The sequence below is a fragment of the Amphiprion ocellaris genome, chromosome 18, assembly GCF_022539595.1.
Source record: "Amphiprion ocellaris isolate individual 3 ecotype Okinawa chromosome 18, ASM2253959v1, whole genome shotgun sequence".
Taxonomy (NCBI): Eukaryota; Metazoa; Chordata; class Actinopteri; family Pomacentridae; genus Amphiprion; species Amphiprion ocellaris.
Genome location: NC_072783.1, coordinates 25662160 through 25679711, shown reverse-complemented (window position 1 = coordinate 25679711; position 17552 = coordinate 25662160). Strand labels below are relative to the sequence as shown.

General features: G+C 39.1%; 1 protein-coding gene across 10 annotated transcripts in view; it reads left to right on the top strand.

Annotated features, from left to right (window-relative positions):
* Window positions 1-2297: 2297 nt before the first annotated feature.
* The window catches only part of mybpc2b (myosin binding protein Cb), a 23525-nt gene continuing 8270 nt past the window's right edge, over window positions 2298-17552 (top strand). Inside the window, exons 1-15 of one of the 10 annotated variants that reach the window (XM_035940772.2) lie at window positions 2298-2495; window positions 7472-7489; window positions 8029-8052; window positions 8929-8952; window positions 9090-9110; window positions 9865-9885; window positions 14461-14529; window positions 14634-14782; window positions 14860-14977; window positions 15091-15139; window positions 15335-15394; window positions 15518-15684; window positions 15866-15998; window positions 16614-16738; window positions 16846-16951. In XM_035940772.2, coding sequence (XP_035796665.1) covers window positions 2474-2495; window positions 7472-7489; window positions 8029-8052; window positions 8929-8952; window positions 9090-9110; window positions 9865-9885; window positions 14461-14529; window positions 14634-14782; window positions 14860-14977; window positions 15091-15139; window positions 15335-15394; window positions 15518-15684; window positions 15866-15998; window positions 16614-16738; window positions 16846-16951 — 1106 coding nt within the window. In that variant the 5' untranslated portion in view covers window positions 2298-2473. Of the gene's footprint in view, window positions 2496-7471; window positions 7490-8028; window positions 8053-8928; window positions 8953-9089; window positions 9111-9861; window positions 9886-14460; window positions 14530-14633; window positions 14783-14859; window positions 14978-15090; window positions 15140-15334; window positions 15395-15517; window positions 15685-15865; window positions 15999-16613; window positions 16739-16845; window positions 16952-17552 lie in introns of all 10 variants that reach the window. The other 9 variants (XM_035940771.2, XM_023293822.3, XM_023293821.3 and 6 more) reach the window with 9 other exon arrangements.

Genomic DNA, 17552 nt, shown 5'->3' with positions numbered 1-17552 from the left:
AAGTAATGACTCGCTCCACTTGCCATGTATGTGCTTTACTGTTCACCACTTCTCTGCTCTGCCACTATCACTGTGGGAACAAGTGCACTTAACAATACAAGATTTTGAGTGTGCTGTAGTAGTTTTTTATAGGGCTGGTAGACAGTAACAGGTTGGCACTAGTTTGCCATTTTGGGAAATACACTCACTTTCCAAAAGCACCACTGTCATGTCTGCCCTCTAAATATCAAGTTAGCAACAGCAGATCATTCGCTTTGCAGAGAAACTGGAACCTGGCTGTGTTCAATGATCTCAGTCCTGCTCTCTCTTTCTGTCGCTGTCCTTTTTTCTAAAGGTATTTCAACCACTTCGGCTACAGAGACACCCATCCGGCAGTCTGCTGTAGTCCGACATTCCTGCACCTTTTCACGGATTCACACTTTGACCTTAGCAGCAGGGGACTTGTCTCCACGGTGGCTCCAGCTGATGTATGCACATTTCTGACAAATGAAGGAGGAGATGATGACTAATAATGAAGACATGCCTGAGACTTGAATCTTGACCAGGAGATGCCAGGGAAGAGGAGACAGGGAACTTTGTGTCAGGGTAACATTATAAAGAAAAATACTGTTACTGCCTGTGGTCAGCTGACCATCTGGCCTAAATCTGCCATAAGTCTGGCTTTCAGCTGTCTCTCGAAGTCTCATTTGTGCCACAAATATGACCTTTTAATCATATAAGATTGCATTTGGGAGTCCCTAATACACACTAGTACAGATTTGAGCTGTCTAAATAAAGTCAGACTAAGTAAAGTTATTTTATATTTAAACTGTGTGCTTTTTATGTTGCATGTATTTGACAGGTGTAGTGCCCAGTCCTTCATAACTATATAGAACATGTGCAAAAGGAAAACATTTACTATTGTTTGTTTAATTTGATTTGGATAGAAATACATTTTATACTTTAATGAAGCAAGACTTTGAGTGCAGGACCTTTTTTCATAATCAGAGTCTTTCGCACTGTCATTTAGCATTTTTTGGGAAACGGTACTTTCCTGAGGACAGTATAGGAGATGAGTCACACCACTCTCGTGTCTCTATGATAAATACCGTTATGATAGCTGCATGTTCCCATTTTCAATTTCCTTTTTGCTGTGGGAGGAGTAACCTATTGTCTGAAAATGGCAAGTTTTAACTGTGATGTGGGCATTGTACTACGGCTGGCCTGCTGGACTCTTCCTGTAAATTAGCCATTTCATTCACAGTTTTTGCATGAAAAATGTTCCACCAAAACAAATCCTCCTTGCACTGTTTTAAAGGAACACCAATGCTGCACTCTAAGTTTAGCACTACCTAAGGTGATTATGATTGGTTTAAAGAAATATAAAGCAGTTTGGGCATTTTTTTCTTCTTCTAGCAGAATGCTGATAAGGTGAAGTCAGACCATTCTCCAGAGCTGAAGCACCACTCTGGAGATAGATCTGCAAGGTATGCAAAACTTTGCCTTGCTGCATGGATCACCTTAATATTGCAATTAATCAGGCAAATTTGTGTAATAAACAACATTGTTGCACCTCACCATAATATTTAAACTTGCTGGATAGATTTGGAACGTTAATCCTAAATCTTTTTTTAAATTTGCCATATAAATAACGGTGGCTTGACTTCACTTGAACATTGAGTGCTATCGGTGCTTATAGGCAGATTTTGTTCATTTGAATTTGTTATATTCCTAAAGCGTCAAATGTCAAAATTTGATGTGCACTTTCCACCACTATTTGGACTCTTTTATAAAGGAAACATGCACATTTCTTTGATGCTGGCATTGTATAACTGTAAAGTTGACAAAATTTTAAGACTATTTTAAGAAAAAACATACTTGTCTATTCAAATAATGCAGTTCAATAAGTATGAGGAGTTTCAAGCATCAATTACACACACAGTTTGGTAAATTCACCTTTATACTGCGTTATCTTCATCTGCTATTTCTGAAATTCCCTCATACAGCCTGTGCAACCCCTCGGTCAGTGTGTTAAGTCAAGTGCAGTAAAAGAAGCCACAGAAATTATTTGCACACTCTTGTTGATCCTGCTTCTGATGCGGGTGTACGGGGTGATAATTGATAGATTAGTCCAACGTCATAAAGCACTAGATGAAGTGTCAAAAACTGGATGAGTAGTTGGTCATCTTACTGTGTTCTGTATTTCTTCAACCGACTTTATAACTCAACAGGTTTAGACAGCCCATTAACTTCATCATACCACCACCTCATCCTCTTGTCTCTCCACCTCAGCACGCTCTCACTCTGAGCGCTACACTTCTTTAACTCCTCTGGGGTGTCATCAGTCTCTCCAGAACTCCTCGCTCACTGGAGGGTGTGGGTGACTTGAGTGCCAGGAAAGCTTTGAATAACAGCGAGAGAGGGGAGAAATAAAAGGAATAAGCCCCACAAGCCCTCAGTCTTCCAGCAGCAAAGAGAAGACAACGGAATAACCATGCCTGAGCCGGTCCCTCAAGGTATGCAGATACTTTTTGCTACAGCATAATTCATTGGAATTAGTCTGCAGGCTGAGTTTCAGTGTTGATGCTTGAGTTTAGATAGTGTGGGTTGGTTTGAGGTGCACTGGATTGAAAAATACAGTATATAATGGCAATAACCTGAAGATGTTGTAAAAAATAGATTGTATACATTGTTGTTTGCTGTTCCTTTTGGAAATGTCACTTGTTATGTAGCGCATTATAAAAAAGAATGAGGATGATCATTTCAAAAATATGCACTTTTTCATAGACAGTGTTAACAATATATTTACATATTAGGTTGTGAAAATGAGATAGGATTTAATAAATGGTAAATGAGTATGTATGATGTCTGCTGTATGTCATAATGTACAAACAGATGTGGGGAGAAAATGGCTTAGTTGTTAATGTTCAAACACTGTGTGAGAGCGGTGATGAGCCTCACAGGGTTCAAACTCTCAAGTTAAACCCCAGGGGACCCTCAGCAGGGTCCCCTGGGGTTAGGGTTAGTGAAGGTGTTTTGCAGCTCAGCAAGAAAAGCAAAACTATCACATGACCACATAGATATGTGTAACTAATACGTATGTGTATTTTGGTTGTGAGTTTACCACACTTTCTTCCTATTTGGGATCAGATGTAATGTTTATAGAAATTTTATGACAAAAGTTACAGTAGATAATACAATAAGCTGTAGAATTATTTATTGATGACTTGTGATGTATATTTTATGATGCTGTAAAGCTCAATGGTCTTCTTTTAAATGTTAAAATTGTTACAGATTAATGTCAGCAACCTGTTGTGGTGCTGTTTCCTGTCTTGGCTAGGACAGAGATTCTCAATCTTAATCATACTTGTTGTGGTTAAAAACAGAAAGGATACAGACAAAGAAAAGATTTTAAACTGATAATTATAGCTTTAACTCAAAGTGTTTATCAGAGTAACATTGCAGACCAAATCCTTCAAAATATGAGTAAAACATGTTCACTGTTGTTTATTTCATCTGATGATCCATCACAAGTGCTGCTGAAATTACAGTTGCCAGGGAGATTAGGCTTCTCATAAAGACATGCATTTTTCCTATTTGCCTTGTTGTTATCTGTCCATAAATAATCACGTACCCAGCTGTTATTACATCATCAGGGTCATTGTGTTAATGACATCAGTGCAGAGGGGGCCATCTTGTTGTCTACTTGGAGCGCTTCCAGAAACAGTTGTGCTAAAGTAGCTGCAGTAGCTTTGCAAGTAAATATTACAGCAGCTGTACATGCTGTAATGAAGGCCAGCTTATGTTACTGTCAATGACTCACCTCATAGCATGCTAACACAACAGGTAAACACTGAATTCCTTTTTAATATAATATTCACAGTGGAAATCTGTGTCTCTAAATCATTCACATTTTCAGTGTTTCTCTCTTGAATATCTTTTGGCCTCCACCTCTGTCCTCCACCTTGGCCCCAGCCTAGTTTTGCTTAAATCACTGAACTGACAGAAACCTAAGGCTGTCAAAGCAGATGAGTATGTGAGGACAGTTGAGTCTTACAGGCCAAGATAGCAGAGAAGAGTGTTGAGCCTTTTGCGTCCCTTCATTTAATTCCTACACTAACCGTGTTGATACTGAGCGTAATAGGCTTTGCTGAAGTTGTTAACACGTTGTTCCTAATTCTGCGTTGCAATATTTGATTCTTTTTCTCTGTCGTTGCCTTAATCTTTTTAAGGTCTAAGCTAAGGTCTGTTTATTTTTACCACCTGAAACATAACCAGGGACTACTTTCAATTACCGCAAACAGTCACAGTGTTTATCCCAGTAATAAGGATACGATTCCACTGTTCTCACTCCATGTCTGCACCGTTCACCCCTCTATCCTTCCAAGCTAAACTCCTCTCCAAAGTATTAGGATCAGATAACCTGCTCCCATGTGGTTGTAAGCTCTACTTCTTAGAAATATTTTAGGTGACATTTGGACTAAAACGAGGATTTTGAAAGACTCAAAACCTGTATATGTCAAACTACTGTCCAATGAAAGAGCAGTTACGAGATTTTCACACGACATTGTAGCATCACTTATTTTCCCACAATGTGAATGATTTTCTGTATTCCCACACAAGATTAGCTAAAATGCTTTCTGTGTTGCTTCACTTAAAAGCAGCCAGATCCCGCCCTCAGCAAACAGCTAAAAATACTCTGCAATAAGCCCTGACCTTTTCCACTTTGTTTTTTTTTCCTTCTAAGTTCATTGAGTTTCACACACCCTGGCGTATCAAGTTTTGCAGTCACATTTTTGCAGTCCCAGCTGAGATAAATCATGATATAATCTGTCACTTTCACCTAGAAAGTTCCTTCTTGGTCAGCAGGCCTGATGCTCCCTTCTGAATGTGGCGCTGCTCCAGTGCAGTCAATCAAGCACATGACAGTTTTCTAGTCTGTGGTTAGAAGCAACGGTATAATTCATGGTCATAATTCCTTTCATCGCTGTGTCATGATGAAACACTATGAAGGCAAGTTGAACCAAACTGCTCTCTGAAGTTTCTCCAATACCTCTGCGCTTGTTTATCTTCTTGGAGATGCAAAAACCGTGACGTGAAAGGATAAATGTCCTCTAGGTGAATGAATACTGTTGTCATTAAATTGCTCTTTAAATCCCTAAATCTATACAGAAAAGCCTAATCACCGAAAGGCAAACTGCATAGGAACCTGCTGTGAGTCCCCTGCCGAGTTGAAGATCTTTAATTTACTTTTTAAATAATGGTTGAGAAATGCATATATTTTCAGTTTTGCCATTCTTGCCCAAACTTTCACATTATGCGTGTAGAAATGCTCCCGTGTGAGGGGAAAATTACAGATTAGGCCTTGAAATTGTACAGAATAGTGGCGTTAAATTGTTTTATTTCTTCACTTAACAAGCTGTTTAAAACATGAGGTTTTTTTGCAACTCTGACAATACTAAATAAGCAGTACCGAGAGAACAGTTACTTTATGTATGAATAATCTTCTTTGAGATTTAATATTTAGGATCAGATGGAAAATTCATCAGTTCATGTCAGTAAATAGACTCACAAAACATTCTTCATATGCATCCAGCTGCCTTTGCATAAAAGTTAGTTTGACATCATGTAAATATCAGTAGAATAGAAGAAATTATTTATTTAGAATTGAATCCAATGCACACTAAGCGTTGTCCTGTGTAACGTAACTCGCAAGGATTAAAGCTACTCATAGCAAATCATTTAACCTAATGAAAATAGATAGAAGACATTTATATGCTGCATGCATCAATTATGTGTTGCTCATATATCTTCATAAACAGTCAATATATATAAAGTTGCAAAGTGTCTAGAGACTTCCAGACATCCTTAGAGGTTTGTTAAGGTCAGGCCACCCAATACCTGTCTTTATGTTTGGGTGATTACACACACAGTAAATCTAGATGTCAGTGAAGAGGTAAACAAACCAGGAGGCGAAGGCCTGCAACACCTGAACTAAAAGCAAAAAGCCATTTAAGATAGAAAAAGGACACATACCAACATGTATTCTTAACTTATTGCGCTTTCGGAAACAAACTAAAGATAAGTGAGGACAAAATATACAGTATAAAGTGCCAGAGGGAGCATGTATACACTGTTAGACAAACATAAATAAAGGAAAGTCTCCTCTGAGGAATCCAAAGAGAACCTCTGATTTTTTTTTCTTTTTTATTCATTTACACCAGTATTTCTTTAAAAATCATACTAATTATATGTCTAGCACAGCTCTGCATATGAAACCACAGGGAGTCTCTGAGGGGAACATTTAAACTGTGAGGAGCAGCTGTTCAGAAGTTCATTACCCTGCTTTATCACAAACTTGTTGAAGATGATCAAGATTCTCAGCCCAAGTGGATTGAGTCAGCAGATGCTGGTGCAGATTTACACTCGATGCAGGTGTTAATCTCTCTAACAGGGTCTATGAAGTATTCATAGAAAAGACTTTCAGTGCTGAGGAGCATTCCAGTTTGTAAGTGTGCTTGGTAGTTTGCTGTTTGCACAGAAGAAAAACAAGCTGTCTCACTTTTAAAAACAGATCATTTTATCTGTTAGACAGAACCCATATGGGATAATTTAGTTGTAGCAGTGTCATTAGGATTTTACCTGTATCATGAACATCCATGTGTGCAGAGTTTTTCTATGTTAAAATATCAAATACATCATCTGTAACCCTGATTTTGTTTCTATTTTTTTTAATAACTGCAAAGTGAACGCAGAGTTGTTCCACGACATCTATTTTAGACAGAAATTTATGATAAACCCTAAGTGAACAGTAAAGTATACAGGGTCAAGTTGGCAGGACTATTCAAGGAAGCTGTGTGCAGCTTAAGAGAATGTGGCATGACTTCAGGAAGGTCATAAGACACCGTCCCTGGCCTTTACAAGCTACTGCAGTGACCCCCACCGAGACACTTGGGGAGATGGGTATATTATATGCCTCTATTTCAGTTGAGAATTTCCTCTTAACAGATTTGGGCTTCAACAATTGCTCCCACAGTGACTGTCATCCTCTGAAGCTCCGATTTAGCCACAGAACCATGTCTTCTAAATCCAGATTTCAAAGATTTGCAGCTGAGTGGAAATTTCAAAGGTGCACATTTTATGAAATGTATCCTCTTACCTGGCAGGTCGTATTTGGGATTTATGGTTGAGATTACTAGCTTCCCTGTGAAATCGGATACATTGCTGAAATAACCATTTTATAGAAAGCCATCAGTTTCAGACAAACACCCATTTAAAAACCATAAACTAGGTGCAATTAAAAGAGACAGTACGGTTAAAGACGCAACATCTGTTGAATTCTTAAAGCTGAAAATGACAAAGGAAGAAATCTTTGTCAAGAGAGAATAAGCATATGTCTTCGTATGTATGTTGTTAATATGAGTAACTGCATATAAACAGAGTATGAGATGCAGGTTTCTCATGATTTTCTTGTTCTGTTTCTGTTTCTCAGCTAAACCAGCGGGGGAGGGTAAGTCAGCTGCTCCACAGCATATGCCTACTGACCTTTTGTGTGCCTTACATTATCACACAGTGACGTGATTATAGCTCTCACATTTTCACTTTTTGCTCACATATCATGTCAATGGCCTGTATCAGGCGCCGACTTCCAATGGTGTGTAATCAGCATGCGCTGTATCATTTATTCATAAACTTTTTTTCCCGGGAGAGCCTCTTTATTTTATTCATGTATGCCAGCATGCTACTACTATATATACTACATGTTTATCTTCAGGCATTTCACTGAGGATCTGCTTTCCTGTGTATCATATCACTACTGCAACTGTTTACTCAATTATCTTCGAATTATGAAGCCCCACAGATGATTCTTGGGTTTTCTAAATGCCATATTTGAATGTGGCCATGTGGTACTGATTGGGTTTTATGTCTTACACACTCATGAAATCTATTTGCTCAGCTGTTAAAGTGTCTGTAATATTTGTTCTCCAATGGAGCTACCTTGGTGTTGCTTTTCCTTCGCTTTGTCTAACAGAAATTCACTAATTTTAGCCCCAGCAGAGGCACCTGAGGAGGGTGAGGGACAAAGATTTTCTTTTGTTGAATTTTTTTCGTGACTTTCAGTGCATTTACACATTGTTAATATGTGACATGGAGTGGGTTTGAGTGTTGAAAAATGCATTTGGACTAATCAGTCAGGGTAATTATCTGAATAATACAGAACAAGTGGTTTTGCTATAGATGATAAGTCGAGCAATTACTGAGTCAAGAGGATAGGCCTATAAGTCAATCACGTCATGAGACAACATGAAGCCATTGAAGGGGGTAATGCAATTATTATGCCACTCTTACTCAGCGTGTTTGCATTTCTTAGCTAGCCTGCAGCATGCATCACTTGTGTTAGCAAAACTGACTTCCAGAGCGTGTGCTGAGGGACTTTATTATGACAGTTGACTGATTAAATGACAGAAATCAAGTTCTCTATACATGTCTGTCCTTTGTATCACGCAACATGCATATCCACTTTGTCTTTCTGTTTTGTTGTGTGTCGATGATGAATCCAACTGAAATTAATGTTGTTTCCTTGTTGATGTATCCAGGTTTGTTTTTTTGTTTTATTTTTTTTAGCATGTATACTTTGGGATTGCAAAGCAATTATTCATTTGTATGAAGCAGACAAGACAAGCCATCTGTGTGGATTTTAATGTGCACTGACTCACTGCAACTGGATGCCTTTTTCCACATCTGTGAACTCTGATTCTCACACTGACCTTTGGGTTACATTTCACTGCAGGCATGTAACATGTAAGAAAACATCTGCAAGTGTTCGCTGTTCATGTGATTTGGTTGAGTTTTTCAGTTTTGCCCGTGCGTTTTTTCCACATGGAATGTTTTCCAGGTCTTACCATCTTTCTGTTTTCAGTCACTTAACTATGATTTTTATTCATCCAGCTAAACCACAGCCAGAAGAAGATGGTAGGCACCCCTTAGTGTCAGGGAATAATACACATTTTTTAAGACATTCTTCTCAGCTTCTTCAGGCATGACTAAATAAAGTAGATAATTACAGCTTATATTGGAACTCTAAGCTAATTTTCATTCATTTTCCTTAGAGTTACCCCCTGCAGATGGAGGTAAGGCAGAATCCTGTGAATGAATTGAAATGGAGCACTGCATTGACATTGAATGTACTGGTTTAATATTTGCACCTTATATAATCCACCTAATGTATTCACATACAAGTGTATACATGTGCCTTACTGTGTGGGAATTACTGTATCTGCATGACTCTTGTATGTTTTATAGGTTTTTAGGTTGACAGCAGGTGACCTTCAGAGCTTTTCGCTGTGTTTTTGCACAAAAAAGAGTCAAATTGAAGTCTTTTATTTACATAAAGAAACTAATGAATATGCCAGTGGTGAAGTCAGTGACTGCTGGTATGATATGGATAACAGGATTACCATTTCACATCGAATGCCTTGTGTTTTTTCATCACTGAACTGATGTGTACATATACTGTGTAGTATATGTTATGCGTGATGAGTATTGTATCTTACACTTTTGTAATTTGCAGTTGTGTTTCACAGTATGCAACGATATACTGCCTAATGTGTGTTTCTACTACAAGTGATTATTGTATTTTTATTTGTCCCGTTAAGCTACATATTCATATATTTGTGCATGTAGTGACAATGGACATTTCAAAAATGAGAACATTTCAGCTTGTGTGTGCTAAATGATTATTTAATGAAATGTGAAGGTGCATTGTGCTCCTGTCACTGCTGTGTTTGTTGCTCTCTGTTTCAACCGTTTGTATTTCTGTGCAACGACAAGCATTTGCTTCATAGCTGCTTTTTTCAGTTTCGTTTGCTTCCTTGTCTGCAGCAGATTCAGACGCTGATGGGGATGGTAAGAAAACAACGGCATTTATGTATACATGTCTGTTGATGATTTACTTCTTTCTCCAAACGTTGAGTTTGAGTGTTCATAACATTATCTTAAGTATCATTTTGGTATTATGTGCTAGTCAAGATGTCACATAATATATGAAGTGTTATGCAGACTTGGGTCAACTTTGTTTGAAATCGTTTTGACTGCTTCAGTTTGGACTGATTTAAAGATTAACTAATCTTAATTTTACAAAATAGGAGGTTTACCAAGCTTTATAGTTGTTTGAAAACTTTCTGTAGCTTGACATTTTATGAAAAGTGAAATTTTTTGACTCATTTAAGAGGTGTTAAAGTGTTAAACTTTGTGTAGTGGGATTCCACAAAGCTGCTAGCGAGATGAAAAACGTAAAATATAATAATCTAAGTATGCAAAGAGGCTCTGCTCGCCTCGGTGCTTATATCTCACAGATCCAGTGGAAATCCTTATACCATAAAATCCCCCTCAGAGCTTGCAGTTTGCCGCAGCTCAGTAGTAGCTTACCTCAGAATAAGTCACACCTCAGGCCTACAGCCCACCAGATTCGCGGCTGTGTCAAAGAGAAAACAAAGAGGCAGTTTAGTATGTGATGCTATCCATGTCCCATTCACCTGTTGTGTCCCTGAACACCGGTTTCCACTGACGCCACCAGACAGCTCACCGACGAATTATGCTGTTTGTGTTCTTTCAGCAGTTCAGAATTTGGTTCAATGTCAGGACTTCTGTCCCTCCCATCTGTGACCTATGATACCAGCTCTCGTTTGCTTTTGTCCCTCAGGCAATTTAAACAATGAGACTAGAAACACAGCTGTGCTTCATATGCCACACTCATCGTGCAACAATGGCAGCTGTTGCTGTTAACATACCAAGTGTCATCTGATGTGATGACGCTTTTTATGGTGGCTTCTCAATTTAACATTACTCCGTATTGGAAAGCTGCAAGGAGAGGCCAAGCAGTGAAGTCATCCAAAAAAGCATCAGTGTCTCCCAACACGGGGTCACATCTAATCCGCTCTAAGGTCTTGGGATGGTCTGATAACTGGACTGTTATTGTGTATTACAGGCAAGCAGTGTGACTCTTAAGTGAAATGTCCACAAATGTTGGGGTTATAGTAAAGCTAATGGTCTTTACGTTCCTGTCTGCCTTGCTTGGTCAGGGCCACAGCTCCCAGAATAATGAGTTGAACGTCTTGGCTGATTTGGAGAAGACTGGATGAAGATGGCTTATGAAAGTGCCAAGGCTTCAGGGAGCTGAAAGCTGCTAATTTGTTGTGGCATTTTTCAAATATGTGTTAAAGGGGAAACGCAAACATTAATAAGCTTCCTGTTACGACACCTGGACACTCTAATCAAACGTTTCTGTGGTGCACATTGTCACATGTTGAGAAGAAGCCTGTAGTTCGGCTTGGTAGACTGGTGCACAGGGGCCAAGATGACCAGGAGGACGGAGTTTCCTCTTTGGGCTGTTTGATGAGACAAGAATGATGGACATGGGAGGGGTTTGCAGAGGAAATGTGAGAAGTCACAGACTTCCAAAGGAGGCATGTCCATTTGGCGCTCCTAGTATGGCCTGTCAAGTGAAGAAGGAGGTCAAACAGCGAGGGTGACGTCTTTAAACTGTTAAGTTTGGGCACTACCCTGGCTGTCACCTCTATAAATTCTTTGTAAGATGGCTCCAGTGATGCAGCAGCTTTTTTTTGTAGGTTCATCTTTTCTTAGCATTTATGAGAGTGCGTCTCGTCCTCCCCCCTGCCTGTAATGAACACCCATCACTGAATGTGGCAGCTATAGCTCCTCCTTGTTGAGGCAACACTTTGCCCAGAGGGAGGAAAGGTATACTGTGCTGCAGACAGAGCTCAGCAGGAGCTGTAGCATATAGAGGAGAAGAAAAGATAAGTGTAGCGGCGGAGCGTGACCAGGGGAAAACTGGAGCATGAAAAGAAAAAAGGGAAAGAGGTTGAGCAAGTGCAAACCATTTTCTAAGGGAAAACGCAACACTTTATGGTAGTTACTATCGGCCATGTTTCCCCCCTGACACTAGGAGCACCATTTCTCATCGGAATCCAACAAGCGGCATTTAGCTGGATGGCTGCATGTTTAGCAAACTGCATCCAGTCCAAGGTCGCAACTGGCTGGAAAGCCAGTTTGTGTTTATATCCAAATCTAGCCATGCATACAGGCTGCGGTATAGGAAGAAGCTTTGATATATGAAAGAGAGCTTTTGTGCAAAAACAGGCTAAACATATTGCATACTTAATGAGATTATCTTTAAAAAAAAAAAACAAAACAGGCCAGCATCAAACAAAAAGGCTCTTTGTGCATCTTATGCCTGGAAAAGACCTAAAATGAAAAATAGCCTTTTCTCCAGATGGAGTTCCAAACATTGTCTCCAGGAGTTTGTGAATTTAATTTGGTGTGAGTGGGTTGCTCTTGGGATATTCTAACTTTAACAACAAGGAATCAATCGAATCATATGCATAAAAAACAATGTCCTTCATACACAGTAGGCATCAGTTTTGGGTTTTGTTTTTCATCTCTCAAATGTCTTTGCTCCCCTGTCCTGACTCCAGACAGGGTATTGCACCAAACTGAGTTTGCCTTCAGTGTATCTAAGAGTGGAATTTCTGTGTGGGAGGTGCTTATCATACCAAGACTGTTTAAAGCTATACCCACAGGGGTATAGTGTGTGGGGGGATTATCATCACTTGGCTAACTGCAGTCTGTTTTGGGGCACTTGTACCAGTATTGCTAATGAATTTCAGCTATAAGTTACTGCCAATTCCTTAAAAAAATGTGGAACGAAGAAACTGAAATTCCTGCCATTGAAACCTTTTGATTTTAGAGTTTACTTTGAGTTTGACATTTGTTTTTGTGGGGAAAAGCAGCAAACTTTGATTCAAACTTAAATACATTAAATTCTTAACACATTAATAGCCTTAACAAAAAATATGAAACAAGTGTCTTTACAGGTGTACGGTTTAGGCAGCGTGTGGGGCATAGACTCTGTATGGGGTACAGTAACTCCCTCTTTTGTAACAAACAGCATCACAAGATCAGTCCAAAAAAAATAATCAAGGTGATTTCAAATAACTTACCCCAAGTTTGATGATAAAACATGCAGTAATCAACACATTTGATTACTTTCTGTTTTGATTGATAGCAGTCATGATCTTTCCATCATGAGTAAAAGTCTGTGTGGTGTGTTATAATGTAGTAATTATACAAATAATCATTCTGGAATTGCATTTTATTTGCCTTATTTAATGCACAAGTTAATACTCACTTCTGATGCAGTATAACTTCAGATTGTTAGACTTTTTTTGTGTTAAGGGGGGATATTTGTTTTTTCTAGCGGAGGCAGACGCTGCAGGGGAGGGTGAGGGCAAGCTGAAGGCACAGTGTGGGACAATCTACTGCATGAAAATGTGATGAAATGCAAATATATGCATCCTATGTGTTAGTCAAATATCATGGTTAACCAAGATGTCACATTTCTGAGCAGCTGTCTACGCCTCTTTTTTGTGAAGGCTTCCAAACCACGTCACGACAAGTGATTGATTAATAAACTGAATTTATTTATTGGGGCCAAGTATTCTCACTGTGAAAACTAAGATGCAAGTCTCACTGTATAATAAGACTGAACATAAGACACTGATGCCAATTCCAAATGTGCGTTGTGGAGACAGAGTTGTACCTTGAATGCTAAATCTTGGAGTAGAAAGTGCTGATGTATAAAGGTCAACAGGTGCACTCGCTAGAAGTTTTATACTTAGCACAGTGTTCATTAAAGCACTCTAATTGGTGCAGATACTTTGCTGTGGCGATTATATATCACTGGAACTTTTGCCGGCTTGAACACGTGGAACACTTTATCTTCTATGACTGAGGGAAACAATCCCCTGGTGCTCCTCCACTGGCAATAAATCAGGGAAACAGGCAGTGTCCAGAAAGTGCAAATAGAAGTAACATTGTTTAGAAATCCTTATAAAGTGATTTGTTGCTGTTTGAAAACTTTGGGCAAATTACAAAACAGTAGCATTTAAGTATCATGTCAGTAGGGCTAATTTCATAACCGACTATATCAGAATTATATGGAGTCTTAGAAATACACTATTACATTAGAGATGAGCAAGAAAACAATACAACTTTGCACTGAAGCAAATATTTATTGAACATTTGTTCATGATACCTTGCAGCTAGAGCTAAGAAGGTGAATCCAACATTGTGTTTTTATGTCAGCATGTTGTTTGCAGGAACTGTTTCCTTGTACTTGTTGTGGCTCCTAGTTCTTTTAAGCCAAGTGCTGTAGATTTTAGTGGTTGTAATAATTCATACATGCACACAGTTTGGGTGTGCAGGTGTGGTTCGGTTTTTCGTAGTTTATAAAAATTGTCTCTCTGTCCTTTGCACTTCTGTTTGTTGCACACTGTCAATGCCATGTCAGCGCTTGTGTATGTGTTAGTTAATTTTTTTCAGCACTTGTGTTAGGTCAGTCCATCAAATTTGATTTCAAAATCGAAGGAGTAAGTAACTATTCTTCTTTCCTCTTCTTTTCAGAGCCTGCTTCCACTGAGCTGACTGGGCTCTTCGTGGAGAAGCCACCAGATAATGTAGTCGCTGTTGCAGGTTGGACATATAAATGGACGGATTAATAAATGTCAAGACAGACAGGAAACTACATTAATCCATGCATAATGTTCTTTGAAGTAATTCATATCTGTGAATGGCAGGAACGGACATCACTTTCATAGCCAAGGTCGACTCGAGCACCCTGACAAGAAAACCCACCATGAAGTGGCTGAAGGGCAAGTGGCTGGACCTCGGCAGCAAGGCTGGGAAGCATATGCAGTTTAAAGAAACCTATGACAGAAATACCAAGGTATGTGTGTCATCTGATCCGCTTCCTTCAGAAATAGATAAGTAACTAAGTAGTAATATTAATATTTTCTCCCCAAGATCTATACGTATGAAATGAAGATCATCAAAGTGGTCCCTGGAGACGCTGGCGGCTACAGGTGTGAGGTGACGGCAAAGGACAAGTGTGACAGCTCCACCTTTGAGATCTCTGTTGAATGTGGGTGAAAATGGACTCTGGCCCCCGCCAAGGCTGCCACACATTCTATACATGCTGATGTTTTGATCTGATCCGGCAATAATGTGCTTTCTCTGCAACTTCTCTCGTTACAGCTGCGCAGCAGGAGGAGCAGGCGGATATTTTGTCTGCCTTCAAGAGGGCGTAAGTGCTTTGGAGTTTATGTTTCATGGCCTATGTGTGCATATGGGACTGCAGAAGAGGGGAAGATACATATGTGGACCATTATATAAGATTTTCCAGTGTGTTAACGTGTTTGTCAGCACATGATATACAGCAGTGATGTCACAGGATACGTCTGATTGTGGTTACACTGTATGTCCGTTTCCATACACACAGGGATGCTGGAGAGGATGAAGGAGACCTAGATTTCAGTGCTCTGCTCAAAGCCACTAAGAGGTGAGAAGCTAAACGTTATTTGCTTTGCAGAGTGATCAAGCACACAATATGACTGAATGAAAATCCATTTTTCCTTCCCCAGTCCGTATTCACCAATATAACCCCTTTTTTCTCAACTGACAGGAAGAAGAAACCTGAAAAAGAGGTACCAGAAATAGATGTGTGGGAATTGCTTAAGAATGCCCATCCAAGCGAATATGAAAAAATCGCCTTTGAGTATGGCATCACTGACCTGAGGGGAATGCTGAAACGTCTGAAAAAGATGAAGGAGCCGCCCAAGCATAGCGAGGGTAAGTTGGGTCAGCCGAAGGGTGAAGGATGAATGAATTAGGTGGTGAGCTTTTCCCTCAAGGAGGGGAAGGAGGGACAGCAGGGGAGAGGAGAAGAAAGGAACCATGAGGCAGGACACACAAGATTTTTGTGAACTGATGAGTTAATTCTAAGTTTTTCGCTTTCTGTTTGCAACCCCAGCTTTCCTGAAGAGACTTGAATCCTGCTACTCGGTGGAAAAGGGCAAGAAAATTGTCCTGTCGTGCGAGGTGGTTGATCCAAATGTCCAGGTCAAATGGTTGAAGAATGGCCAGGAGATCAAACCGTCAGCCAAGTACATGCTTAATAGCACAAACACATGCACCCACACTGATATTTGTTAGTTCGCATAGAAGCTTTCTGTGTCTTTTTACCACACTGCTAAATTCCATGCAGCATATTGCTTCATTAGACAGTAGTATTAAGCTGTATCATATTAATCATCAAGCTCAGATGAACTTGATGGGCAGTGCTTTAAAAATATCAAGCTATAATTATCCACAGTGCAAAGTCATACAGGGAAATGAGGCTGCCATCATCGTGTTTTATTTTTAGGCAGTCATAAGAACCCTCCTTGTGGATTAAGCCAGTCACACTGCCAAGACATCTTATGCCCCAAGTACACTAATGCAGATACACCTCCAGGACAAAAGCCTCGGTTTCTACATTTAAAGGTCTTGATGTAAACAAATTCTAGGGCCCAGCAGAAAACTGAAACACATTAACTGGGTCTGTGAGGCGAAATTCAGCAGAAGTTACACTTTAAATCAAATTAAATGTGAAGGTCCTGTTAGCTGTATAGAATATAGAGTGGATGTTTTGAACGCATTTGTTTTTCAACAGAGGAACACTTCAACACTGTTTGATCCAGACATTATTTAGTCTGATATGTCATCTGTCACTTTTCAAGGTATGTGATGGAATCAAACGGGAATATCAGAACACTCACCATCAATAAGACGACCCTGGCTGATGATGCTGCGTATGAGTGTGTGGTTGGCGAGGACAAGTGTTTCACAGAGGTGTTTGTCAAAGGTGCACAATCTCTTTTTTGCTAGTTTATGTTATATATATTCCACACTGCATAGACTTTCAATTCATAAGAGTTCCTGGATTTTACCATCTCCCCCTGATCTGTCCAGAGCCCCCGGTGACCATCACCAAACTCATGGACGACTACCATGTAGTTGTGGGAGAAAGAGTGGAGTTTGAGATTGAGGTGTCAGAAGAGGGTGCCCATGTCATGTGGTCAGTAAATATCATAGTATTTGGCAACATACACTGCAAAAAAATCTGTAGTTTAATGGCATTTTTTCCATTTTTAAAATACAGATTTTTGAAATTACAAAAATATCAATACAGTTACAAAATAGACTGAATATACATGTCTGACATAAAGTACCATTAAAACTCTCACTGTCAATAACAATAAAATTTTGTTTATTTTTAGAGAACAGTTTTTATTAACATGAAAACACTCCTAAATTACATTTGCATATTTATTGCAATCTCACATATACATATTGTAATGACAGGAAACTAATAAATGCATGTTTAATAGGGTAGATATAAAATTACATACAATTAGTAACAATTCACAGAAAAAGGGTTATTGGTTCTGTAATTTTACAGAAATTTGTTTGTTATATGAGGTATCTTGTAAAATTACAGACATTTTCACAGCAAGACGTTGAACGTACATTTTTAGTCAGTGTATATAATCTACAGCATTGGCATTTGGTCAAAATGCAGTTAATATGTTTATATGTATGCTATTAGATTTTTTTATGTTTCTTTTTAATCATCAAAAAGCTCAAAAATAATTTTATAAAAGCCCATGAAATGGGAC